The 27,181-nt window shown below is 42.0% G+C and overlaps 7 protein-coding genes and 1 non-coding gene across 12 annotated transcripts in view; 5 read left to right on the top strand and 3 right to left on the bottom strand.

Annotated features, from left to right (window-relative positions):
* LOC124312357 (collagen alpha-1(I) chain-like) overlaps positions 1-27,181 on the top strand; it is a 1,404,094-nt gene that overhangs the window by 1,117,759 nt on the left and 259,154 nt on the right. The window lies entirely within an intron of this gene.
* LOC124312505 (mediator of RNA polymerase II transcription subunit 10-like) lies at positions 1,307-2,122 on the bottom strand. Its single transcript, XM_046777037.1, has 3 exons — positions 1,858-2,122; positions 1,695-1,778; positions 1,307-1,622 (listed from the first exon to the last, which is right to left on the bottom strand). Exons 1-3 carry the CDS (start codon positions 1,977-1,979, stop codon positions 1,418-1,420), a joined length of 411 nt encoding a protein of 136 aa, XP_046632993.1. The 5' UTR covers positions 1,980-2,122; the 3' UTR covers positions 1,307-1,417.
* On the bottom strand, positions 2,479-2,551 carry Trnam-cau. Its single transcript has one exon. It is a non-coding gene; the product is annotated as a tRNA-Met (tRNA).
* LOC124312308 (alpha-glucosidase-like) lies at positions 3,178-6,084 on the top strand. 2 transcript variants are annotated; one of them, XM_046776787.1, is made up of 9 exons: positions 3,178-3,282; positions 3,372-3,458; positions 3,521-4,013; positions 4,090-4,275; positions 4,342-4,487; positions 4,549-4,910; positions 4,971-5,630; positions 5,700-5,849; positions 5,916-6,084. In XM_046776787.1, the coding sequence occupies exons 3-9, from the start codon at positions 3,542-3,544 to the stop codon at positions 5,989-5,991; spliced, it is 2,052 nt and encodes a 683-aa protein (XP_046632743.1). In that variant the 5' UTR covers positions 3,178-3,282; positions 3,372-3,458; positions 3,521-3,541; the 3' UTR covers positions 5,992-6,084. The 2 variants fall into 2 exon arrangements, with proteins under 2 accessions (XP_046632743.1, XP_046632742.1); XM_046776786.1 differs by having other exon boundaries at positions 3,183-3,282; positions 3,369-3,458.
* LOC124312269 (death-inducer obliterator 1-like) lies at positions 6,111-13,097 on the bottom strand. The gene is made up of 11 exons (XM_046776734.1): positions 12,698-13,097; positions 12,277-12,639; positions 11,228-12,208; positions 10,860-11,158; positions 9,609-10,791; positions 8,446-9,346; positions 8,278-8,380; positions 7,885-8,206; positions 7,473-7,820; positions 7,103-7,407; positions 6,111-7,031 (listed from the first exon to the last, which is right to left on the bottom strand). Exons 1-11 carry the CDS (start codon positions 12,819-12,821, stop codon positions 6,528-6,530), a joined length of 5,433 nt encoding a protein of 1,810 aa, XP_046632690.1. The 5' UTR covers positions 12,822-13,097; the 3' UTR covers positions 6,111-6,527.
* LOC124312377 (pleiotropic regulator 1-like) lies at positions 13,158-15,303 on the top strand. Its single transcript, XM_046776880.1, has 10 exons — positions 13,158-13,281; positions 13,346-13,452; positions 13,518-13,660; positions 13,728-13,847; positions 13,907-14,091; positions 14,148-14,297; positions 14,354-14,548; positions 14,612-14,730; positions 14,799-15,000; positions 15,067-15,303. Exons 1-10 carry the CDS (start codon positions 13,273-13,275, stop codon positions 15,256-15,258), a joined length of 1,422 nt encoding a protein of 473 aa, XP_046632836.1. The 5' UTR covers positions 13,158-13,272; the 3' UTR covers positions 15,259-15,303.
* On the top strand, positions 15,956-20,480 carry LOC124312287 (importin-4-like). Its single transcript, XM_046776759.1, has 15 exons — positions 15,956-16,121; positions 16,187-16,359; positions 16,417-16,768; positions 16,836-17,087; positions 17,155-17,380; positions 17,436-17,888; positions 17,957-18,073; positions 18,137-18,566; positions 18,636-18,781; positions 18,845-19,038; positions 19,112-19,306; positions 19,369-19,577; positions 19,643-19,775; positions 19,836-20,010; positions 20,098-20,480. The coding sequence occupies exons 1-15, from the start codon at positions 16,059-16,061 to the stop codon at positions 20,220-20,222; spliced, it is 3,243 nt and encodes a 1,080-aa protein (XP_046632715.1). The 5' UTR covers positions 15,956-16,058; the 3' UTR covers positions 20,223-20,480.
* LOC124312276 (adenylate cyclase type 4-like) lies at positions 20,510-26,868 on the top strand. 4 transcript variants are annotated; one of them, XM_046776741.1, is made up of 21 exons: positions 20,514-20,602; positions 20,668-20,753; positions 21,225-21,405; positions 21,477-21,834; positions 21,901-22,354; positions 22,432-22,576; positions 22,636-22,805; positions 22,946-23,152; positions 23,306-23,708; positions 23,792-23,914; positions 23,986-24,128; positions 24,199-24,378; positions 24,443-24,731; positions 24,804-24,902; positions 24,967-25,110; positions 25,179-25,295; positions 25,360-25,483; positions 25,559-25,740; positions 25,803-26,177; positions 26,245-26,530; positions 26,586-26,868. In XM_046776741.1, the coding sequence occupies exons 3-21, from the start codon at positions 21,247-21,249 to the stop codon at positions 26,747-26,749; spliced, it is 4,122 nt and encodes a 1,373-aa protein (XP_046632697.1). In that variant the 5' UTR covers positions 20,514-20,602; positions 20,668-20,753; positions 21,225-21,246; the 3' UTR covers positions 26,750-26,868. The 4 variants fall into 4 exon arrangements, with proteins under 4 accessions (XP_046632698.1, XP_046632697.1, XP_046632700.1 ...); XM_046776742.1 differs by having other exon boundaries at positions 20,510-20,753; positions 24,202-24,378; XM_046776743.1 differs by having other exon boundaries at positions 20,515-20,753; positions 22,946-23,095.

Genomic DNA, 27,181 nt, shown 5'->3' with positions numbered 1-27,181 from the left:
ACCTGCGTTTGCAGAAAGACGAAATTCCCACCCGTTTCCGAGATATTAAGCGTTAAAGTTTGGGTTTTTTGAATTTTTTTAGAAAGGGGGGGGGGTGCTTTGACATCGCTTTTCTGAAAAGCGAAGGAGCTATAGAAAAAACTAATTGTATAAAAAGGTTTATTGCTATCTCAGCTACCAAAGTCCGAAAAGAATTTTTTTTCCGGATTTTATTGGTTGAGATATGGCAAATTTACTGAGTGGCTCATTTTTCCCTTTTCCCTCTCTGCCTGGCAGCCATTTTTTCTACTCTCCGCCGCGCCCCTTGCGGAAGCCGGCTTGGTTCCACTAAATAATAAGGCCGATATGACTTCTAAAATTGGTCTAAAATTAAGGCCAACAGATAAAACCTTCGGCTTGCTTCCGCAACCTGATTTGAAACTTATTTATCACTTGGTAGGATCCTTTTTCACATCCCTTATAATATTTAAAATCTAATCATTCTTCCTCAATCTGTTAGAGCGTTCGATGCATCTTGGATTGCTTGAAGTTACTCATAGAAACACCTCTTTGTTTCCCGCGGTTCATGTTCCAGACTCTGCAGACCACTTCCATCAAGGTAAAGTGAATTATAATAAGATTCGTAACTTGATATTTGAACTTGATTATTGAATACTAAACAGTTGGCGGTGAGCCCTCAGCCGAGAGTGGCCGGAGAGGCGATAACGACAACCATTGGCTCGCAGTTGGCCGTTAAGGTGGAAGGTATTGTCCAGGTTTTACTTCCAGCCCGCGATATTTTGGACGGAGAGTACGAGTGCCGTTCAAATGACAATTCAATCGAATCCTGCTAACCCGACAGTAGGTTCGGATGGCAAGATATATCATTTTGATCGTTCGATTTTTAACTATAAAACATTAATGAAATTGAATTTTTTTCTAGCCGATCGAGTCGAGTACGAGTATGAACAAAACAGTTGAGCCGCACAATGATTACTTTTCGGCTCAATTTTTACTAACATTTGCCGATGCTGGACTGCATCAGGTGTTTGTTGAGACAGCCCTGCTGGACATGTTCGATGCACTGTGGAACGCTGGACCTAAAGTGCAATTATCTGTCAAGACCTTTGAAGAATCGGGTTCATCAAAAACAACATCCAGTAGCTCATCTGCAGCATCCCGTGCCACAGCCACGGCAACTTCATCAAGGACTTAATTTGACCCACATATTTGCATTATGCATCTTACTTATGTTAATTAAATTTTTTCTGCTAAATAAATTGACACAATGTAATACCAGGTTTTAAATAATATTTTTAAACAAATATTGTTATGTAAATGGTATATTACATTTTTGAGCAGCAGGACTCAACACTTAATGACAATTTTACATCCCGAACTCTCAACCCCAAACAATTTTGATTATTCAAATTTATCACTATGGAATTCTGTTGATGTCATCTCCCCTGGCAGTACGATATTTCATGGTCTCATTGGGAAAGACTTGGCTGAGTTCCTCCAACAAGTGAGCTCTAAACATTCTATATGAATCAATCTTTCCTTTGACTTGTTCATTTTTGTTTTGAGCCTTTTCCATGCAGTCTTTGGTGTACAGCTGAGGGTTTCTGCCTTCATCAATGTACCTATAGGAAAAAACAAGAACTCAAATATTGTAGCGTCTAAAAAACAATGTCATTTCCATGTACTTTACTTACTCAAATACTTCCAGAGGAACATGCACATTTTGGAACTGACCCTTCAGTTTGTCAATCTCTTGCAGGCCTTGTACCATAGAGTTTCTACATTGATTATCCAGAAAATAACAGGAAAACACATTAGGATAAAGGATGATGATTACAGATTTAATTAAATATTTACATTTTCTGGTTCAGAACCCCTTGTCCTTGAGGTTGAAAATTGCTCACAATAAGATGAACCTGTCGGACGTTTTCAACGAAAAGTTCCAATTGATTTTCCAAATTTTCCAGAGCAGCACTCATTTTTATTTCTGAGAGAGTCAGAGGAAATCAATTTTATAGTAACTGAATTCAACCGATTTAACAAATGTAAAAACTGGAAGAAAAGTAGAAAAGTAGAAAACTACAGAGTGCTCATTGTAGTGTAGCAGAAGAAAACACCAATCTTCTATCATTGGTTAAACTAGTAGGCATGGTAACCGTTCGTGATATCGCCTACAGCAGTTTGAATTTGGCGGCGTTTACGATAAATAAAACACTATCTTTGAAGAAGCAAAGACAGGAGAACGTAACATCCCGATTCCCGGGTAAACTTTTCCCGTAAAATTTAAAATTGTTAATGAGTTAGAGGAAATGCTTATTTTTTTATGTGGGCCAACAAAATCGGCCTTATCACTTGTGCTACTTTCTTCTTCCTACAGACTTCACAGCGAAAAGAATCGTTATTAACAATTGAACCCATTACTATTTTTCTGAGTACAAACGGAAAGTAAAGATTTAAAAAAATTAACCAATATCTTACTGCCCCGAGTGAGGTTCGAACTCACGACCTCGAGATTATGAGACTCGCGCGCTGCCTACTGCGCTATCGAGGCTTGCTCAATCTAAAAATATTTTTTAACCAATTCAAAGAAGCTCTTTTTTTGAATGATAAATAATATCTTTTATTTTCGTTAACTTTCCCAAATTTCGATTAATTATTTGATATTAGTTATCACCTACCAATCATATGTGATTGACTATTGTTTTTCGCTTTAAGCAGGGATAACAGATCGATGGGTTATAACTTGGGTAAACAATAAATAATATTTTTGCATAAACATTTGACTAACTGTGCGAAACCGGGAAATATCTGAACATTCAACTCAATGCAAACATTTTTTTTTTAGTACGCTACAACATGTAAATTTTAGGTTTTTGGTACAGAAGTTCAAAATCAAATTCCATTCCATGATAAGGCTCTACTCAATGGCTATTCAATGAAATGTACGTATTTATTTATTTTAATCAATGGCTATTCATAATTCCCAATTTTCCCCAGAGAACCCTTTTAAATGCCGAGATTTCATCATAATAACAGGGGGCAGTAACGCCTTATAAATTTGTAAAAGGATATCTCGCCGCTTTACCATATCCTGTTTAGTGTTTAATCACAATCCTGTGTTAAGGCAGCTAGGCTAGGCTATCGATTTCAAGTATTCCTCCGCCTCCGCCAAAAAAAAAAAAAAAGAAATAATGTCTTACATTTTTTGAGAGGGGGGAAAGTGGAAAAACTCAAATATTTCAAATCTTTACTTGACGGGCTTCTTTTTATCGAAGTGACGAGGTATTTACCTTGAAAAGACTTAAAAAAGGCCGGATCTGTTTAGTCCGTCGTAACACAATCGACTTTTCCTTTTCGTTCATTTTCAGCAGCAAGTTAGTTAACTTCTTAACGCAGACACGATCCTGAGTGTATCACAGCAGACAGGCATCAAATATTCCAACTAAACTTGGAAAAATGTAAGTAAAAAATACTCTAATCTTCTTTTGAGTTTTTGTTTTTAAGTTATTTTTATCATTAGATCAATAAAACTCCTCTGGGAATGATGAATGAAAACTACAATGGAGTAGAGCCCCTAAAGGGACAAATCGCCCCCAAAGCCAGGACCGAATCTGCCGAATCATTAGGTTCTAAAAGCGAATCTAGAAGCTCTTTGGCAGCCCATGGCGATGAAAAACCTGGAGATGTTGGGCAGGTCAAATTCACCAAGAATGCTGATGATGCAGCTGTTGAGATTGGAGCTGTTGATGTAGCATTCGCTGGCATGGGAAAGGAAGAGTTGATGAAGTATGCCAATGACCCATTCTGGATAAGACTTCGATGGACTCTCTTTGCCTTGTTCTGGCTTTGCTGGATTGCTATGCTTGTTATTGCTATCGTTATTGTTGTACTGGCACCTAAATGCCCTGCTCCAGCCCCACTAGAGTACTGGCAGAAGGGTGTAGTCTATTCAGTCAATCCAAAATCATTTCAAGACAGTGGAGCAAATCAAGATGGCAAGGGTGATTTGAAAGGTAGTGTACAATCTATTGTCCTGATATTATTTTCATGTAATAATAATGAAATCTAAATTTGTATTGTAATATTCAGGAATTATGGGCCGATTAAATCATTTTGTTCATTTGGGTGTCAACATGATCTCCATTTCACCCATTTTCAAGACGGCAAGTGAGGAACCGCTGTATGGTCAGGATATCGACAATTTCCTCGAAATTAACCCATCCTACGGCGAACTGCAAGATCTAAAAGATTTGACAGCAGCTGCCAAACAAGAGGGTAATTTTTAATTTATTCATTTTATTTTGAAATGGAAAAATTTACATGATCAGCAAAATTTTCTAGGCTTGAAGATTATTCTTGATCTACCGTTCAACCACGTGAGTAAGCACCACGCTTGGTTCAATCAATCAGTCGCTGATGCTACAGGTGAATGCGGTGACTGCTTTGTCTGGGCTGAGGGGAAAAATGGTGGACCACCTAATAATTGGGTATTACAACTATTTGTTCTTTGTCTTATTATTACTAATAACAGTTTAAATAAAAAAACAGGTCAGCATCTTTGGGGGTTCGGCGTGGACACTTGATCCAACCAGGAATAAATATTACTACCATATTTATGGACCAGATCAACCTGATCTAAACTTGCGCAGTGACAAAGTGAAAAGGGAATTGAAGAGTGTTGCAAGATTCTGGTTAGACCAAGGCGTGTCTGGCCTTAGACTCTTGTCCGTACCTTATTTCTATGAATCCGCGAATACGACATTGGATGAGACAGCGATTCCTGGCGTCACGCCCAATGCGTATGCGTCCCTCGACCATATCTACACCAAGAATCTTGACGAAACGTACAACTTTATTGGTGAGATCCGTGCAGTTCTTCAGGAGTATGAAGATAAAGACGGAGATCACAGGTAATTTGCATAAAATTGCGTCAATTGTTTCAACTGAGATTTAAAAAATTATTTTCGCAGGGTTTTGTTCGTTGAGGCGGAAGATACCGAAGGTGTTAGCGCAATGAAATATTACGGGGATGCCACTGCAACCCCGCCAAGGCCACTTGCAGACCTACCCGTCAACTCCAAATTCATTAGAAAACTGGCTGGGTTTACTGGAATTCAACTGAAAAAAGATATCAGCGATTACTTGGAAGAAGTCAGTGGAGTTCAAGGATGGCCTAACTGGGTACTTGGTAACAGGGACACGGAACGCATGGCCTATCGTTTGGAAACCAAACTAATCGACGCTATGGCTATGGTACAATTGCTTCTTCCGGGTACACCATTCACTTACTACGGAGATGAGATTGGCATGGAAGATGTGGCTCCAGTCGGCGGATCATTAGAAGCTTGCCCCACCGGTAATAAATTGACCGCCACTTCCCATTGCAATCAAGCACGCAGTCCTTACCAATGGGATTCTTCATCAATGGCCGGTTTCACTAATGCAAGTGCGCCATGGTACCCAATTGGCGGAAATGTCAACACCATCAACGCCGATTATCAAATGGGCATGGCCAACAGTTATTTGAACATCTACCGCGAGTTGGTTAACTTGCGTAAGCAGCCGGCCATCATGCATGGTACCATGAGCTTTTCGAATGTGACGGATGATAATATATTTGCATTCATAAGGTGAGTTTAAACTCTTAATCACATTTTTAGATTTGCACATGGATAATTATTTGTTTTTATTATCTTTAGAATCCGAAAGGGGGCACCTGGATACCTGGTTGTCCTTAACTTGGGCGAAAACGAGAAGATTGTGAATTTTTCAAATGATCCAAGCATCCCTTCGGAAGCTCAAGCTGTCGTCCGTTCTTCAATGGCCGTCAGCAATTCGACTACTAAAGGGTAATACAATTTTTCGTTGTTTATTTGTAGTTGATACAATTCTTAATCGGCCTCCTTCAAATACAGGAGCAAATTGAAGACTGACAGTGTTCCAGTTGGATCGAGTGAAGGTTTAGTGCTCTCCTTCGTCCCTCAGTTTTAACAATATTAAAGAACATTTTGGTTAATTAAATCCTTGCCAGTTTTTAACATTTAACCAGTTCATAGTGGATATTACACTTAGATTGCAAAACGACACAGAATGCCTTGTCCTTCTTAATATATGATGAATGAGGGTGAGTTGTATTGCGTGTGTGTTGGTGGTCCGATTGTATGAGAACGACACAATGCATGTGACTACGATATCAAGACAGATTAAGGGAAACACACGTAAACTGAAAAGAGGAATAAAAAGATGTAAAAACAAAATCGTTAGCTGTGGGGGCATAGCAAACGTAATTGGCGTCTCTAAATGTTTCCTTTTCTTGTTGGGTCAGTTGCGGGTGGCGGAATCAATAATTACACGGATGCAATTACTCCTCCCTTAGCTGTGTGTCTTGTGACATGAAAAAAACAAACAAAACAAGCACTCACGATTTCGAGAATGTTGAACTTCCATCTTCCCATGGGCAACAAGGTGGTTTTGAGAATCAACGAGAGACGTGGGCTGTTATGTAGGGAAATGACGGGCTGTACAATTTAGCGTTTTTTCTTGTTGGGTCTTGGCCGGAAACCACTACCGGGCGGCGCGTGAAAAGGAGGACGACCTCCCATGAACGGAGGCGGATGAAACGGTCGAGGATGTCCCATCATAGGTGGGCCGGATGGCATGCCCCCCGGTCCCATAGGAGGATAAGGAATAGCCCCTCGTGGCGGAGGAAAGAATTGCTGGCCAGCCATAGGAGCTGCAGGTATTCCAGCTTGTTCCATTTCCATCTCCATGGCTTTCGCCAGTAATTGCTCGTCAGTTAACTGATTCAAAAGACTCGGCTTCTTCTTCTCCGGTGCTGGAGTCACAACCGGCACAACCCCTACAGGAATTACAGGTTGAACAGGAGCAACGGGCTGGACTGGAATAGGACCTGCTATTCTCATGTCAACGTCGTGGGGGGAGAAAAGCTCGGTCGGCAGGGAACGATCTTCAGTCGTCTTACTGCTCATTTTCATTTCCATTTCTTTCTTTTGAATCGTGCTTATAATTTCCTATAAAATGTCAAGGTTTAATCAAGTTAATTTCATTACAGAAACTTCGTTTAAATTTTTGAAAAACCAACCTGTAAATTGCTGATATTGAGATTATTAAGAGAAGCAGGTGCTGCTTTGGCCGAGTGATCGAATGGTGGATCGGTAGAAGGGGTCACTCTTGTATCGATGCTGGCCCATCCGCTTGTTGAAGACGTCGAAGGTTCTCCAAGCCCAGGTATAACAGGCTCACCTAACCCAGGAATCATCATTTCCGACGATGTCGTCGAAGCCACTTCAGCCGACATGGTGGCCAGCTCCTGTTTTTGAGCTTCAATCTGGCGATTCAGCTCTTCCAGCATGGCTTGTTGTTTTAATAATTCCTCATCTACAACCACTGTTCCAGTTGAAAATTAAAATTTTAGTTAAAAGAACTTCTTAAAATTTATGAATTCGACCAACCTGGGACGGGTTCTTCTTCTTCAACGAGAAGTTGACCGGGACTGTAGGGCGCATCATCAGCTTGAATTTGTGAAGTGTTGGATGTGGTTTCCGCTTTTGATGCCCTGACAGGCGGATCACTTTTACCAGCCATCTTGGAATTAGCACGGGAGGTCGGAATGTAGTTCAGACTGGGTGAATCGCTACTGGCGTTACTGGGAGGTGTAGTCTTTGCCGACATTTTGGCCAATTTCGCCGCTTTGTGAGGCACGGCAGCACCACCATTGCCGATCTGATCGACCGCTCGCTTCTTCCTCGCTCGCACTACAACGCCCAGCAATAAACTGGATGTCCGGTTTTCATCCAAAGCTGTAAAAGATCATACAAGTAAGAAAACATTTTTGACAAGTGCACTGAACTGATGCAAACTTACATTTAGTGCCTGACGATAATGAAACCAGCGCTAAAGGAATTGGACTATCTTTAGGTAAGGGGACGACATAAAAGTCTTTGATGAGCTTGGAGACGGCCCCAACAACGGCGAACCGGTTGTGTTTGTACATGTGACTGAGAAAGGACGAATAGTGCTTCCGGTCAGAATCCGAGGCCGGAGTGAACTTGAACACCACAATATCGCGAGTGCCCGCTCGTCTCGTTTGATTCACGTATTCCCACACCATTTCCGGCCGAATGCGGCCCACAATATCCAACGATGAAGGCATTTCCAAATCGGCTAGATCCGTCGATCCGCTCATCTGAAATCAATTTTAAATGAATATTTAAAAAATCTAGTCCACATTGAAAAAGAAAACACATATCAACTCACATCGAGCGCCTGGACGTTGACTTTTCCAGTCTCTGCACTATTGATGACGCCCTTCCAGACGACTGGACCCATCTCTGGTGAAAATGATTGTTGCTCAGGAGTCCTAAAGGTAGAATAGATGTAAAGATTATAAAAGAAGCTATTTTGATGGATGGATAATGAACCTACTTAATGCTAACAGTGGACGTCGGTTCTTGTTTGCTTGAAGGCTCCTCCTCCATCGGCTCTTTATTCTTTTCCTGGACAGGCTGTACTACGGTGACGGGTTCTTCCGCATTTTCTACTGGCAATGCTTCAGACTCGTCGATGGACGCAGTGATGTCTTCCTTGACAACCGACTCTTCCTTGGTTTCAGATTCTTCTTTTGCTGCCTCAGGAGCTGGAAGCTTTTCTTCTTTCTTTGCTTCTTCTTTCTTGGCTTCTTCTTTCTTTATTTCCTCCTTTTTTCCATCTTCTTTCTTTGCTTCTTCTTTTTTTACTTCTTCCTTCTTCTTTTCTTTATCTCGCTCCTTATCTCGATCCGACCGATGCCTGTGATGTCGATCTTTACTTCTCGATGGGCGATGATGACTCCGTTCCTTGTCGTGATCCTTTTTCTTCCTATCGTGATCTCTGCGGTCTTTATCAGATCGCTTGCTGCTAGATTCGGAATGATGTGAACTCTGTTTGGAACTCTTCTCGCTCCTCTTCCGGATGCTAGTACTGGAACTACTGGTGCTGCTCTTATCCTTGTCAGCTTCTTCCTCCTTAATCTTGCCACTGCAAATTTGGCAATTGAGGTCGAACAAGTGCGACTTGTGCTTGGACGTGGTGTCCTGGAGGGCCTCGAGGAGCGGAGCTGGAACAGTGGTGGTAGTTGACGTGGCCGACTCTCGTTCATCCAGTTCTTTGCCAGCTTCCTCGATTATCTCTTCGCCTTTGTGAGTCTTGACCAGATATTTATTGGACATGGTCATAAGCTCTAGTTCCGTCTTTTGAATGATGTCCAGCTGATGCTTGGCCTCCTGTTCACGCCATTCGGCCAATTCCTTGGACGCCAACTCCTCGGTCGACATTTTGACCAATTGACCTGTGTAATAAATATAAACGGTGAAATTACATGCTAACTAACCAAACACGGCCGGGCGGGATTCACGTGTTTTAGACTCTTAAAAAACGAAGCTTGCAATATGTCAAGCTCATCCTGGCCGCCAGATAGAGCTGATCGGTCTCCATATTGGATTTTATGGCGCGGTATTTAATGAGATCCCAACCAACAACTTTCCTTTATATCCCGTGTTGTTAATAATTGCCGCTTGACATGTTGTGCGAAGAAGCTGCTGAAAACTTACCAGGTGTTATCTGCTTCTCGATGATCTTGCGGAATAAACCCAGGTTTTTGGGATCTTTGATATTAAAAATCAGAGTGCGGTATTTATTTTTGTATTTTGTGCCGACATCTTTGTTGAAGAGGCGATAGAGAGCTTCTTCTACTTCAGTGGCAACCTGTTCGACTGCTTGCTCATCCGTCTCCAAATCGGTGGCCTCTTTGCAGCGGTTCCATAGCGTTTCCTTCAGTGAGCTCCGGGATCTGGCACGGGTCGACTCGGGATCGGACTGGACTACCACCTTCTTCGATGTTTCTTCATCTTTGGACGTCTCGATGGACCTCTTCCGAAACACCTTCGACTCACCAAGCTTCTTTGAACTGTTGCTGTCCGCTCTTATTCTGGGCAACGACGACGACGACGAAGGTGAAGGCGCTTGACTCGTTAAAGAAGTCGGAGTGGCCGGTGAAGCGGATTTAGCATTTAGCAAGATAGAGGAGGCCACCGGTGTCGTGGATATCGACAATCGGGGTTTATTATTCGGTAGGGTGGCCGGTTTAATAACTTCAAAAGTCGGATTGTCTTTGAGCCACACTTCCAAATTTGCAACTTTGGGGGCTGCGGAACCACTCAGGATTTTCCCGGTCTTTCTCTCCAAAACAGGAACGGGTGTGTCGTCAGCCAAATTGGCCGGTTTGGACGCTCCTTCAGACGAAATGGATTTTCTCAGTTGATTAATGGCTTTCGATTTGGAAGTCAAAAGTGGGGTAGGTTGACTCATCAACTGGCCGAACTCGACCGACTCCTTCCACTTGGACGCACCCGAAGATGTCGGTGTGACGGGTGTACTGGGGCTTGGTGGTTCGGGTAACTGGGTCTGCTTGATCTTCTCTTTGCTCATGGCGATAAGTGAATCTCGCACGTGACTCACAATACATGCATCGCTACAATAAATGCTATTTGCGCGTGCATCATTCTTGCAACCGGCCACAATGCACCGTAGAGGAGCAGCCGTAGCTTCTTCAGCCGTTCCACTTCCGCTCGAACTAACTCGAACCCTTCGTTGTGTCATTTGAGCTTTCAATTTCGCTTTTTCATTGGCCGCTTTGACAGGATCTGTACTCCTCAGAGGTGCCGTTTTCTCTACTGATTTTACTGGGCTCTTCTCCTCTACAAGGGGGATCGGTTTCTCAGGGAAGTCAATGTCCTGAGCATTCAAATACAATTCATTGATAATTTAACGAGTCAGAAAATGCAGTGCAAACAATTATTTACCTGCAGATGAACAAATGGCTCTTGTGTGTCTGCGTATTCTTGCCTGACGCATTTAGGGCAAATCCATTCAAGTTTTTTAAGCTCAAGTTCCCGACCCATACTGCGTGTAATACCAACACATGTTCCATGAAACCATTCCTCGCACTTGTCGCAACAAATCATGAAACGATTGTTATGAGGCTCTCGACAGACACACCACAATCGATCAGGATCATCTTCATTCTCATCCGAATCAGAGCCATCACCACTTGGATCGTCATCGTCTTCATCCAGATCCTCTGGATCTTGTTCTTCCTCACCTGTGAAAACGTTAAGGGTTTCTTTAGTTTAACTTATTTCAATAGAAAACATTAGAAATTGTATCAAACCATCTTTGGATTTTTCATCCATTTTCTTCGGAGAAGGCACGACGGGATCGTCAGGTTTTTCTTCAGCCAACGGATCGTCCTCAGTCTTGATTGGTTGTTCATCCGGAGACGACAAACCTTTGACAGTGGATGTTTTCTTCACTAGTCTCTCAATGCCTTCAAATTCCAGTTGATTAAAGGCTTCACGAAGATGTTTAGGTGGTTGGCGATTTTCTCGTCGCGGCCTTGCGACTCCACCCGAGGAGGAAACACGAGACACGGGTGATTGTCGGTCAAAGTCGATTGACTTTTGAGGTGATTGCGGTGTCGGTGCAGTTTGATCTGGATTTGCTTGAACACTTTGAGGCGATTTGACTGCAGTTACTGGTGATGATTTGGTTGGAACCACCAATGTTGGAGGCGTTTTGGCCGGAGTAGTTTGAGGTGTTTTGGCCAGCGGCTGTGTCTTGGGCAAGGGTGTTTTGACAGGTTGATTGGATAATGGTGTGTGAACTTTGGCTTTGACGGGATCAACACTTAGGATGTCTTGTTGAAGCTTTTGACGGATGACGGCTAACCGACTGAGCGGTTGCGCTGGAGCGGGAGGAGGAGTTTCTTCCGGAGCAACAGCAACAGGCTCTGGTATAGCTACGAAGAGAGTCTCCTCCGGTTCCGCCTCGGCTTCTTTCTTAGGCGTATTGACTTGTTGGATCTGATTCATCTCTTCCTTCTCCTTTTTGAGAAGTTCCTCATTTTCTGCTCGGATTTTCTTTAATTGCTCCATTTCTTGCCGGTCAATCTGGCGTTGGGAACGCCGCTTAGGTGAAGGTTGGCGCGTTGATCCACCACCACCACCTATACCCGTCGAAACGCTATCAGAACTATCAACTTCAGAACTCATCGCACTGTCGGCGTTTCTCGAGTTACTAATTGCCGGGCCATGCGCAGCTGAATAACAATGGTCAAGTGAGATGGACGCAACAGCCTCAGTGTCATCCGGAGCTGGATAGAAAAAACAATAATATAATCTAGATACACTTACTACTACTACACAAAGTTATTTGGCAAACCTCCTGTAAGTTCGGGATCAAGCAGGTCATCTAGACCAGCTTCTGGTGGGAGAATATTGTTGAAAAAAGCCCCAGCTTCTGCTTGTAATGCATGCTCAATTTTCTCGATCTCTTCCTGATCAAGAGCTAAGAGTGGATCTGTTGTTTCCAAAACTTGCTCACTAATTTTTGGCCCTGCTTTAACATTTCCATTAACTTGAGCAATTTCCTGGTCAGTTTCCATCAATTCTTCCTCGTTTTCCTTGAGTACAGGGCTAGAGACTGGGTTGAAATCTTCTTCTACAGTTATGTTGACATCAGTACTGCTGTCACCTGCAACATCATTGACTCTAACTACGCTTAGAGTTGTATTCTCTTGAGAGCCTGAAAATAAGGTAAATGAATAAAAACATGATTTCCCTCCAAAATGTGAACGACTTACTAAGAAGTTGAAGTGTTTCCTGATCAACTGATATGTCACCAGTGTCATTATCAACAATAATGATTAGTGTGTTTCCAGCAGAGGAGCTTTCGTCTGTGGTATCTGCCACAAAAGTACTCGACATGCTGTTGTCGAATTTGTAGCACACTTGTATCTAAATGTCAGTAAACGAGTAATCCAAAACGCGTCACTTATTGACCAGCTCGGAACGGCCCACTATCAAAGTTCAAACCAAAGCCACTAAAAACTTCACCCGATTCTATGGGCAACCACAAGCCCAAAACTTTTTTGTTGACAAACTTTGAAACTCCTGATTGCATCAAAATACACATAAACACCAAGCCGACTCATGGCTAGATGCCGCCATTTTGCGTTTTTTTTATATAAATCAATTTCAATGTGCCATGTTGCCGGCGACGCTTCCAATAGAAGCCATCTGGCGTGAATAATTACATCTTCTGTTAGTCACTAACAGATGGCGATTTGATCAGTACGTTAGACAACGCCGGCAACAATCGAGTACAAACCTCATGTAAATTTTGATTTGGTTTCGTTTTTACAATATAACAACAATCATGGGAGAGGTAAATTTTGCAATTAAAAAAATTATGAACAATTTCTAATTTACAAAATTTCATACATCTACAGGATATTCAGAAGCATTCCGTGCATACGCTAGTGTTTCGATCACTGAAGAGAACCCACGACATGTTTCTGTCAGAAGAGGGTAGTCTACCTCCTATTGATCAAAAAGCGTGTGTTGAAATAACTTTACATTGTTTCAACGTATTAAGTAACTCAATTCTATTTGATTATCTAGAGTGTCTGCCTGGCGATCATCAAAAGCTAAAGATACGTATGGTCCAATAGTTGAACTGGTCAGGAAACAACAAGAGATAGCGAAAAAAACAGGGCTTCCGGTAAATTACCCTGGAGGACAGCTTGCTCTAACTAACAAATCTGGTAATTTATTTTCCCCTATATTGATTGGAAATATGTATTTTTAAGTGGGATGTTTATTTTTTTACAGAACAAGATGGAGAGACCAGCCAAGCTTTGGCTCTTATGCCTTCAGGAACAATCGGGGGACATCAGATGCCACAATCTTCAGCAAATGTATCAGCTGTTGGTATACCAGGCTATGCTGCAGGTGAGAAAAATATGCAGTCATTGTTTTCCCATCTATTTACTAAAAAAGAATCTTATTAGGTGGACCCACAAACAATACACAATCTTTAATAACCCGTAAAGCCCCAACAATGCCCAAGCCACAGTGGCATCCACCATGGAAACTTTGTCGTGTTATCAGTGGTCATATTGGTTGGGTACGCTGTGTAGCTGTTGATCCTACGAATGAATGGTTTTGCACAGGATCTGCTGACAGAGTTATTAAGGTAATTTATTCCTTACATTTATAAGAGTCAAGTTTTTCATTTTGAAATTCTTATAGATTTGGGATTTGGCCTCTGGACGGCTGAAACTTTCGCTTACAGGCCATGTCAGCACCGTCCGTGCTCTTCAAGTCAGCCCAAGACATCCGTACCTTTTCAGTGCTGGTGAAGATCGACAAGTGAAATGCTGGGATTTGGAGTACAACAAAGTAGCCATCACCATTTCAATTTACCGTGTAAGAAATATTAACAAAATCTTTTTCAGGTTATCCGGCACTACCACGGTCATTTGAGTGCCGTTTATAGTATGGCCCTTCATCCAACCATCGACGTTTTAGTAACTTGTGGTCGTGACTCTACTGCCCGTGTTTGGGACATGCGATCCAAAGCAAACATTCATACCCTAACTGGCCACACTAACACCGTAGCATCAGTTGTTTGCCAAGCAGCCGAACCTCAAGTATTCAAAATAGTTTTCGACACTCATAATCCAGAATTTTAATTTTACCTTTCGAAACCATAGATTATTACTAGTAGTCATGACAGCACTATTCGATTATGGGATTTGGCGGCTGGCAGATCAATGGCTACTTTGACGAATCACAAGAAAAGTGTCCGGGCAGTGGCAATGCACCCTAACCTGTATGAAGCTAACCCATTATTTCACAACACATTGAATGTACAATTAATTTAAAAAAATTATGTTACAGCTACATGTTTGCATCCGCCTCGCCGGATAATATCAAACAATGGAAGTGCCCCGAAGGCAAGTTTATTCAGAATCTTTCGGGCCACAATGCCATTCTTAATTGCCTTGCCATCAATGCTGATAACGTAATGGTATCGGGTGCTGATAACGGATCACTCCACTTCTGGGATTTCAAGACTGGATACAATTTCCAGCGCTCACAGGTATAAATGCATTTAGTTGCAACTGTATTTTGAACGTTTCTTTAACTGTTCCTATTCAAATTTAAGGCCCCCGTGCAACCAGGCTCAATGGATAGTGAAGCTGGAGTATTTGCCATGGCCTTTGACCACAGTGGTTCACGTCTCATAACGGCCGAAGCAGATAAAACTATCAAAATCTACAAAGAGGACGACGAAGCTAATGAAGAGACACACCCCATCAACTGGAAGCCCGACTTATTAAAACGGCGTCGTTATTAACTCGCCATCTCCTGTACCGTACAATACAACTTGATTTTTAAACGATTTGTTGGCGCAAATTTGTATCATTACTTAAGTAGAATGTGCTGAGGTGCTGAGTTATTATGCGCTTATGGATAGCTCGGGAAAGCTTTACCTTGTCAATTGTATAATCACTGAGGTTCTTATAAATTTAGAAATAGCTACTTGATAATAATTTAGGGTCACTCTTCTTTAGTGATAATGTATTAGCTTTCAACAATCAAAGCCAAATGCCACACGTAAAGATCGAGTACATAAAAATCTTCTGGTTTTCAATTTATCCTAAATGTAGTTAGAAAAATTATTGTAATAAATTGTTAAGACTAGTCAAAGAAAACCCTTTGCTTCGTTACATTAAATTTTATTATTTAATTTACAAAGCTCACGTTTTCACGCGTTCTTGAATTTTGAAACACTATATTTTGGCGGGGAAAATGGAAGGGAAACCGAGAACCCTGGCACAGGGAAACACTCCAGAATACCTATAGATTTCAATTCAAATTTCATTTTCTATTATTTAATTTCAAAATAGATCCAAGACACACGCGCAAGCAGCGCAAGTCGTGAAAAAAATAGAAAATAATTGAATAATCGCAGTATATCGATCAATACTTTCGTGATTTGATAATCGATAATTCAGTTCTCTTCCTCCCGTTTCCTACCGCCTCTTGAAAAATTCGTTCGAGTATCGGCTGCTAGACTAAGCTCTACACGTGTGATTTGTGGTAGACTGGTATTCCTCCCGTTACAGTTCGCAGTTTTCCTTTCAAGCCGTCACCATGAGTTCTGTGGACGAGATTCTAGCTAAGGTTTTGGAACCTGATAATGAATCAATCAGAACGGTAAATTCAAACGTCACTATTAAATGAATGAAAAACCAATGTTAATGTTTTTTGTCGGATTTTAGGGAACGGCCGAACTCAAGGAGGCAATGAAACGGCCAACTATTTGCCCCACCTTGCTGCACATTGGGAAATATTCCACCAGCCCTCAGATTAGACAGTATGCACTTGTCCTGCTACGAAAACGCCTTTCAAAATATTATCATTGGGAGAAACTGACAGTTGACTTCAAGCATGGGTGAGAAAACTGTCACAATCTAGTGGTTGATTCATTACTTTATTAGTTGTTTCATAGGATTAAGTCTGGTCTTTTGGATGCCCTGACTCGAGAACCTGAAATTAGTGTTCGTAATTCAGCTGCCCAAGTTGTTGCGTCAATTGCTAAGCATGAGTTGGCTGAGAGGAAATGGCCCGAGTTGTTGGAATTCATGCAACAATTGTGTTGCCAGGGGAAACCCAACGAGAAAGAACTAGGGCTGTACATCTTAAGCATTGTGGCAGATTCAGCTGGTGAAGAATTCAAGATCTTCTTGAAGCCATTTGTATCCATCTTTCATTCGGCTTTGCAAGATTCAAACACCACTTCTGCATACTACGCTGGCATAACTCTGAAAAATTTGATTCCATACATCGGAACTGATGAAGCTGTAAGTTAAATTATTATTTCAAAATCCTATTATGTGTTATAAATAATTCATTTATTTCCATTAACAGACAATGATCCAGCCACTCATCCCTAAAGTGTTAATTGTCGTAAGGAATTTCATTGTCATTGATGGAGCCAAGGCAGTTAATTTAATGGAAATCTGGGAAGAACTGTTAGAAACGGAAGTTTCTATATTAGCCCCTCACTTGAAAGCAGTCACAGAACTCTGCTTGGAAATAGCTTCCAAAAAAGAGTTGGACGATGCCATTCGAATTAAAGCCCTGAGTTTTATTGCCACTCTCGCACGGCTCAAGAAGAAGGTAAACTTACTACAGCATCTTAATGCAAATCACTATTAATTGAATTTTTTTTTTTTTTTTTTTTCAGTCAATGATCAAGAATAAACTAGTCAGTCCAATTCTCCAAACGCTATTTGCTTTGATGACTGAGGCCGACGAAGAAGAAGAAGACGACGACGACGATGAATATGACCAGGTGGAATCGAGCAAGCCTTGCATTGTTGCTGCTCAAACATTGAACGAGATGGCGTTACACTTGCCACCCGACAAGGTCATCACACCTTTGCTTCAGTGGGCTGATCCCGCCTTTAAAGGTAAATATTTCTTTAATAAATCCAAATTACTTGATCTGACTTGAGCTCTGTTTAGGCTCTGATATTCGCGCTCAGCAAGCAGGATACACGGCATTGGCAGTTGTGGTGGAGGGCTGTGCAGAGCATATCCGTACCAAGTACATGGCGCCGTTTGTTCAAGTCATCTGCAGCGGCATCAAACATCCACAAGCGCACGTTCGTAATGCCGCTCTCTACGCAGTCGGCCAATTTTCCGAGCATCTCCAACCCGACATTGACAAATACGCCAATGACATCCTGCCCATTCTCTTTGAATACTTGTCGGCGACAGTCAACAGCTTGGCCAGTGGTAAAAAAGTGCCACGTAGCGTGGATCGCGTTTTCTACGCCCTGGAGATGTTTTGTGAAACGATGGAAGCCAAACTCAATCCCTTCGTACCCGCTCTGATGGAGCATTTCTTCATCGCACTAAACCCAGTCTACCCATTTCATGTCAAGGAGTTGGCTCTTAGTGCCATTGGAGCAACTGGTAACCATATCTTATTTTTGCCATTTTGTTATTTTCAATTTTAAAATATTTCAATTCTATTGCAATAGCCAATGCGGTCGGGAAAGCCATGGTCCCCTACTTTGGTCGCATCATGGAACATTTAAAAATTTATCTCAGTGGTCAACTGACGGAGGAAGAAATGCCCCTTCAGATTCAAGCTCTAGGTAAATATTCCACTGTTTCCCTAATAATTTTCCCATTTAACAAAATCTTTTGCTAATTTTTAGATACGCTGGGCGTAATTGCTCGAACGATTGGCGAACAAACCTTCCGCCCGTTTGCTGACGAATGTCTAAACTTCACACTCAATTTGGTTCAAAGCAAGGACGATCCTGATTTGCGCAAATGCGCATACGGAGTGTTTGCTTCGCTGGCTAGTGTCATGAAGGATGATACGGCTGCTGCCCTGCCGGCCATTATTCCGTTATTGATGAAGGCCGTCGAGAGTAACGAAGGCGTTACGGTTGCGACAAAAGATGATGACGACGAATCGGCTTTCCCAGCCGGTGATTTACTCGACGATGACGAAGACGTCTCGCCCATGGACAATGAAGATGATGACGAAAGCGATGGGGCCGGCTACACAGTGGAGAACGCCTATCTGGAAGAAAAGGAGGAAGCTTGCCTTGCCCTCAGAGAATTGGCCCTGCAAGCTCGGTATGTACATGTTTGATTCCGTTCCTACCTTGCATCTGGTTTATAGATTTCTTTTGCATTTTACCATAGGGGACCGTTTATTTCTTACGTGGAGCAGTGCAGCGGCCCTGTGTACAAACTAGTCGATTATGGCCATGAAGATATTCGCAGAGCTGCACTTTCCGCCCTCACTCAATTTACCATCTGCATTGGAAAACAACCAAATGGAGAGCAAGGTATTTCGTAATTATCATTTTGTATTTTCATTTCTTATAATGTTATTTCTTTCCCCTCCACAGCTTGTTTGGCTGCACTTGCCATTCTCATTCCTAAGCTTTCGGAAGCGATCCACACGGATTCCGAGATCGAGGTGGTCAATGAAGCACTGGATTGCCTCACTGAACTTTTAAAAGAGCTAAAAGGTGTCGTCATCAAATCCGAAGGTCATCTGGACGCTGTTCTCATGTGCGTCAAGAACGTCTTCAACAAAGCGGTACAGAAAACTTTAAAAAGTGAAGTTTATTGATGACTCATTTAAAATTTCATTTTGCAATGTTTTTTTTCAGACACAATGCCAGATGATGGAACAAGCCGAAGAAGGCAATGAAGAAGAGGATGATGTGGAAGATCCCGACTCGGAAGCTAGTGAGAAATTGATCGAATACGCCGGAGATGTACTACCCGCTTTGGGTAACGCAATGACACCGCTAGAGTTTGCACCCTACTTCGCAGGATTGTTGCCGTCTATTCTTCAAAGAACCGTAAGTTTATTTTATTTCTACGTCTTCCTGTCAATTAATCCTGCTAATGATTTTGTTTGTAGAAAAAGCATTGCACGATTGCGGAAAAATCTTTCAGCGCCGGTGTCCTTGCGGTGTGCATGGAACCGCTGGATGGCGTTCTGGAACCCTTTGTACCGCATCTCTACACGACCTTTACTACCCTGATGCGGGATTCGGATAGCGAAGTGCGGAACAATTCCGTTTTCGGATTGGGAGAACTTGTCCTACACGGACGTGAATTGCTCTTCCCGTAAGTGTACTTGCGGCAAAACATATTTCAACTCGGCTTAACATTTTGCTTTTCATATTTTATAGAAATTTCCCGCAAATACTTCAGATTTTGTCCAATGCACTATCGCGCGAGACTAACCCGCTTGCGCTGGATAATATTTGCGCCGCAATCACTCGAATGATCATCGTCAACATTACTGCAGTACCCATGGATCAGGTAGGGAGTGAAGTAAAGTTGTGAGTTACTCGATTGTCATCTATTTCCCGTGTTTTGTAGGTGTTCCCAGTGCTGATGAGTCATCTGCCGTTGCGGGAAGACTTTCACGAGAACTCTTCGGTGCTGAAATGTTTCCTTTTTCTGTTCTCTAATGGTCACCCGCTCTTTGCATCACATTTGCCTCAAATCATGAACGTGATATTAACGATGGCCACACAACAGGAACTCCAACCCGGTAATCTTTTCATGTTTTTTTTTTTTTATTTATCTATTTTCTATTTTTACACTATCAGATTAAAACGTTTTATGTTTGTATTTGCAGAGCAAAAACCCATGATCAATGAGCTGATGGCGCACATCGCATCCGGGTTTCCTGATCTGTACAACGGATGGGCGTCCGCTCTTCCGGCCGAAGTGCAACAAAAGTTGAAAGAGGTTTTGGCTTAATCAGTGGAAAAAAAATGTATAACTCTTGAATCATCCTCCCCTAAAAAATTCCAACCTCTTGTTTGGTTATTATCATTTTGGTTAATTTTGTAATCTGTTTACGAATTTTGGAGTTGAAGTTGAAGTTGCCGAAGGAAAAGAATCGAGGAAATGTGACCGAACGAAGACAAAGTTCCGTGTACGGATCAGAAATTCGTGTATTACTAACCACTCCCATTCTTTAAAATATAAAAATAAATTAAAAGAGGTTTGTGATAAGGTGATATTTTTTTTTTTTTTCTTGTCTTAGACTTTCTTATCTTTGGCGAGATTGTAGTACATTTAGGAACGCAAAGGTTTCCCAATGCATAGACTTGCAGTGTCATTTGCGCTGGCATCAGGTAAACCTCCTACTTACTTCCCTCGTGAATAGTACCCTGACGTCAATTCCACGTGCCGGTTACAGCTGTGAATTCGTCGACGATTGACTTAACATCTTTAGGGGTTACGCGGATGATCAGCCCAGGTCTCTCTACCTTCGTCTTAGTATAGGTAACAGAACCTAAGTTTATGATATCTTGTAAGTGATGCATTTGCATTTTGTTACTCAATAACTCTGCAATAACCAAATTTAGCTAATCTTTATTGCACTGCCCGGTTTTAACTTTTGACTACCTACCATTTGTCAAAATAAAGGTCACGATTGCTACTAGTTGGTAACGTTCTTGTGTCAGTGGACAGTGGATCCATAAAAAAAAGTTACCGATTGCAACCATAGATTAAAAGATCAAGCTGAGTTTACTGCTTAGCGCAATTTTGCCGCGTGTCCAACTAGGAATGTGACGTAAGTGAGTCAGTGCAGTGATTATCGATAATCCCAGTTAGAACCCATCCGACCTAGTAAAAATGTGGTCGTAAACATATTTTAACGTTACCTAGAATTTTTCTGTATCCAAAAATCTTCACTTCTTGCCTGCATTTATCAACGAACTTGAAAATATTAATATGTGTTGAATTCTAAAGGATCCATGTGAACATTTTCATCATGGATGACTCCAGCACTATCAGCGATTTCGCTCCACCGATGAGAGGAATGGAGCTCGTTGCTCGATCCAGCATTCATTCACTTCGACCGCCTTCCATCACTTCCACTTCTTCGTCCAACTGCAGCGAAGCTCACATTTGGAAGCTCACCGATTTACGTGTAGGAATTCGAACCAAACAAATAATAAGATTTGGGTGTGATAATGACCTTTGACCGTCTTTATTTTTCAGAAACGATTCAAAAACAAAAATTTGGAGACGCTGTACCTTCGTTATCAACAGCGGCTCATGCACGTCGATCTTAAAGGCTTTCTGCTGCTACAAATCTTTCTCAGTTCCGTCTTTATTCTAATCTTACTTTGCATCAACACGGACGATGAAAGTCGAGCCCTTCCGGAAATCATCGGTCACGTCATCCTCTTGCTGACCGCTAGTCTTTGCTACGGTGTTGCCTACAGAGAAAGGCGATTCAAGAAATACCAGTTCCTTTCCATGCTAATGGCCGTCGTCCTAACATTCGTTCTCGTCGCGGTGGATCTTGGACAGGACCTCTGGTTCGCCTATCACAACACAGCTCATTCAGACGAAGGTGAAATCTAAAGAGAATTGTTTATTTTAATCAATGTTAATAATCGTTTACATATTTCTACGACAGCCTTTATTTTTCACGTTCCTGCTGCTCTCTACACGATCCTGGCCGTCTACAATTTGCTACCGATCGCATCTCTTCGTGTCACAACGTTGATCGGCTTTTTGGTCGCCATCGTTCACGTGACAGCGAACGCGTTGCTCTTTCAGACGAGGAAATCGGTCGACAACGAAGTTGACATTTCTCTGATCATGGCCGATGTCGCATTCTATTTGACGGCCAACGTTGTCGGCATTTTCACCAAGTGCCTAAACGAGACTACGCTGAGACGGGCCTTCCTCGATCGTCGCCGGTGCATCGAGTCCACCATCAAACTGGACTACGAGAAGAGTCAAGAAGAGCAGCTGATGTTGTCCATCTTGCCCAAACACATCGCCCACCTCGTGGGTACCGACATCAGGGAGGAAGTCCAGTTGATGATGAGATCCAAGACGTCGCCGTCGTCCAGGAAACCGTTCGAGTGAGTGAAACGCGAGGATACACTCTTTACCTTTCTTTGAATAATCATTCAATCGCTTAGTTTGTGTCTCATACCAGCAAGTTACACGTCGAGACGCATAAGGATGTCAGTGTCCTTTACGCCGATATTGTCAACTTTACTCCGCTGACCGCAGCCCTCTCGGCGGCCAGCCTCGTCTCCATGCTCAACGAGTTGTTTGGAAAATTTGACGAAGCTGCCAAAGTAAAATAATTTTGTTCACTTGATTTATCTTCCCTTAAATTTAAAAATTTTTTAAATAGGAAAACGATTGTTTAAGAATCAAAATCCTCGGCGACTGTTATTACTGCGTGTCTGGAATTCAGGACGGAGGAATTCAGGGCGGATTCAGGACGACCACGAATGCCAAGAATAATGCTAAGAATTGCGTCGAAATGGGATTCAAGATGATTGAAATCATCCGCCAAGTCAGGTAATACTACCCGGTTACTGTTTTTCAAAGTTTGCGGGGATTTTTTTGAACTTCAAAACAAGAAAGAACGGAATTAATTATTGAGAACTACTGTGTGTTTTGGTAAAAGCAACAAATAAACTAATTCTCGATAAGATTAGAGAGGATCACCAAGTGGATGTGGACATGCGGATCGGCGTTCATAGCGGCAACGTTATCAGTGGTCTGATCGGCCTTCGCAAGTGGCAGTTTGATATCTGGTCCCGTGACGTGACCATTGCCAATCATATGGAACAGTCGGGAATACCTGGGTATAAAATGTTCCTGACGTACGACTCCTTGGCTTATGTCATGTCTCAGAGTGATTTGTACGTGTTTTATCCTTGTTAAAAGCTTCTTGATGTGAAATTTTTTTTCTAGAGATAGCTGGTAAGGTCAATTTGACACTGTTTGTTTCTCACCTCCTTCGGTTAGTTATCACACGTCTCATTTGATTCCCTTCCTGTCTTTTCCCTTGTTAGGTGGGTGCACATATCCATGGCAACCAAGAATCTGCTGGGAGATTCTTATCAATTTAGGCCCGGGAACGGGATGAAACGGGATACTTACCTGGCAAAACTGGGAATTGAGACTTTTCTAGTCGTTTCAACTGACGCCAATCAATCGAAGGAATCTGGAGTCAAAAGGATCAAATTTAAAGCCGATCCTTTCGCTACGCTGCCCCGTATAAACGCTAATGCTGCCATGACTAATGATGGAGCTTCCACAAATAATCATCGGGTTGACTCCGAAACAAACAAGAAGCTCAATAACGATACTGAAAACTCATCGCTTGACAGTCTCTACGAAAGACTTCCGCCAAGCCTTCCAGTTTTGGTTGCTCACAGAATTCCGCCATCGTCATCATTACCTCACATCTATACGGTAGACGAAGCCTTTAGACGACTTGCCTGAAAGTATTTTTTTTCTTTACTAATAAAATCTTTTCATTTCGGTTTGGCTGACAGAAAATGCGACAGTCATCAGTAGCGACAGGTGACGAACATTCCGAGGAAATTTACATCCGGCTAGTGAAAAATCCCAGGAAATCTAGTGTGGCTAGCGGAACTGGAAGACGACTCTTTGCCAGGGTTTGCCATCTTTAGCGAATTGAAATTTAGTAGTTGAACTTATAGTTTCACTTTGGTTGAATATACAACAGAGGCGATCGACGACTGGTGAAAACACCTCACGACGGGGTGCAGTTTTGATGGACAACACTTTAGTCAGTTTCCGGCGGATGATGGACCAAGCCGATTCTAAGATGGAAAAATCCATCGAATCCATGATATTATCAAAATTCAGGTTTGTTTCAAAAGATTTCTTTGTATTTTCATGGGAGCTTGGTTGCCATAATCTTTTCAATGTTTATCAGAAGACGATCCAGGGCGACTCCGGACCAGGAATCGCACGTCAACCTTTTTCTTTTCTTCTCCAACCGATCCTGGGAACTTCCTTTTTTGCAGCGTCCGGATCCTTTGTTCAACCTTTACGTCTTGGGTGCCATTCCAGTTCTGATTGGGATCATGACCATTCAGCTCTCTCTCTATAGTAGGTAATAAAAAAAGGGAAATACGTACTTGCTACTGGCCATTTGGTTTATCTTTTTTTGTGTCTAGTGGCCCCCGGACATTCTGGTTGGTCTTTGGGATAGCCTTGATTATTGTGGTGTTAGTTGGCATGTGCTTGTGGGTGCCCCAGATTTGGTACTACAGTAGGAACTCTATTAACGACGACCCGGAAAATGTATTTGAAAGCCTCTCTGTTTCTCCCGAGCCGAGCCGATCCAGCTCGGCCGTCTCAGCAGCGTTTTTCAAGCTGGATTCTTTTTGTTCATCCCTAACGACCCGGACCCTTATCTTTCTCGTGGTTACGGTGGCCGTTGGTGCTTGTGGTCTAGTTGATCTGGTATGTTTATTTAATCTGAGTTCAAATAATTAATGATTTTTTTAAATTTTTTTCTGTATTTGTTTACTGTAGGACCATGTCAAAGAATCAAATAATACATCAAAAGCAATGACAGAGAATAACACTTTGTTTGGCCAGTGCAACTTCCAAGATTCTCGCATTTACCTCTGGGTAATAACCGATCACTTACTGGACTGCTCGCCATTCCCTAAACATTTATCTGATTTTCTGGTAGTACTTTACATACGTATGCGCCTTGACGATGTCCGTAGCCTTCGGCTTCTACCGCATCCATTTCGCGTTGAAATTTAGCTTCTATGCAGCTTTCCTTGCCATATACACAGTAATGACAGTCAACATCTACCCAGACATATGTTTGGTAAACGACACTTAATTCATAACGAATCTTTACCATTAAAAGCATTGCAAGAATTTGTCCTTCTTTAGATATATAGTCGAGAAGAATGCCTCTTATGCAAAGCTAGTCCATCTGTTCAGCCGGAACTCAGTCATGCCTTATATCTGTTGACTATCCTCATGATTTTGCACGTGGCCGACCGTCAGGTTTTCACAATAACCTATCGAAAAATAGTAAAATTTAACTTGATTATTAATATTGGATTTACAGATTGAATTCATCAACCGGCTAGATTACGTGTGGCAGCGTCAGCTGGCCAATGAACAGGAGGAAGCTAACACCACCAGAATCGTCAACAAGATGTTGCTTCTAAACATCTTGCCCCATCACGTTGGTAAAGCAAATTTGTAATAGAACCCCATCTCTAAAAAGAGTGAACAACACCTTCTACATCATTATTTTTTTACAGCTGATGTTTATCTAGACACATCCCGCTGCAGTGACCAACTGTATCACGAAGAACACAAACGAGTGGCCGTCATGTTTGCCTCTATTCCAAATTTTATGGACTATTTCGCAGAAAATGACATCGGCGATGGTGGCTATCGTTGCTTAGAAGTCCTTAACTCGATCATCAGCGCGTTTGATGCGGTATAACTAATTCATTTAGCTTAAGATTATAAAATGTAATTAATATTGGCAATTGTGAATAGTTGTCATTCGAGGAATCGTTCTCCCGCATTGAGAAAATCAAAATTTTGGGCAGCACCTACATGGCAGCATCAGGTCTCACGGCTGTCCGCAATGGATCGACTGCTGAGACGGTTGCGGAAAGCGAATCGCGCGTTATCGCACTGATCACCATGATAAGGTTCGCTTTGGCAATGTGCACGGTACTTGACCAGCTGAATCGAAAGCAAGCGCCCAACTTCCAACAAGCGCCCAACTTCCAACTGCGGATCGGAATTGAATACGGACCGGTTATTGCAGGAGTTGTCGGAGCGCAAAAGCCGCTTTACGACATTTGGGGCGATACGGTCAACATGGCATCCCGGTTGGAGTACACTAGTCAATTGGGTGAAATTCAAGTAAACGAATAATATGTTTAAAATACTTTCAATATTATGAAATTACACCGTAACTTAATTGGATTAGGTTACAGAAAAGACGGCCAAATTACTGGAAGCTGTTGGCATCCACTGTGAGAAGCGAGGCGAAACGTTCTTGAAAGGCAAAGGCCTCGTTATGACGTACTGGGTGCGTCCGGATGCGTCGGATTTCTACGATTCTGTGCAAAGTTCCTCGGCGGCGATTAAGAGCTTCCTCGGTTTGAGCGACATGCTACTGACATCGCCTTCGGCTCGCAGTTCACTAAGCCGCAAACCAGGCCGGCCGTCCGTTCTGATTGAAGAAGACGAAGAAGAACGTTCCAGTCAAAAAGGTAGATAATTGACTTGACTTTCCTGTAATCATTCTGACCGTTCTGTATTTGATAGATGTCCAGCATTTGTCGTCTTTTTCTAGTATGGTAGCTAATCCAGCTCTTACATCACCTCCTCTCGTGAAATTCGAGTTGTACGAAGATGTCGATACTGTGTCACTGTCGAATGAAGACGTTAATTTAGATATTTATGATGAAGATGAAATGACGCATCTCTAAAAAAATTCCCCTTTCTTCTTTAATTCTTTTTTTAACTCAACTGTCTCATCGTTAATGCAAAGTGCTCAGGCACTTAACTTCTTTATACTGACATATTATACTGACAAGTGTACATAAATTAAAAATTTAATAAATGATGTGGACTGACCAAAACGTGTTCTGGGAAATGAATGAATGTTGCTTACATAGCGTTTGCCGTTTGGACCCTGTAAGATCATATTTTAAGCCCATTTGAGAGAAAAGACGGTTGTTTCCATTTGTTTCTAAATTTCAAACTAAAAATTTGGTAAAGATCATAGAGAACAAGTAAGACTCGTAAGAGGGGCATTTTTGTTTTCGTCTATAAGTTGGGTCCGACAACATTTCCTATTTTTAGAAAAAAAAATTTAAAAAAAAATAAGAAAACCAATTTTTTTAACACTAGATGGCAAT

Source organism: Daphnia pulicaria, chromosome 8, assembly GCF_021234035.1.
Source record: "Daphnia pulicaria isolate SC F1-1A chromosome 8, SC_F0-13Bv2, whole genome shotgun sequence".
NCBI classification, from domain to species: Eukaryota; Metazoa; Arthropoda; class Branchiopoda; order Diplostraca; family Daphniidae; genus Daphnia; species Daphnia pulicaria.
This window is presented reverse-complemented; position numbering and strand designations above follow the sequence as displayed.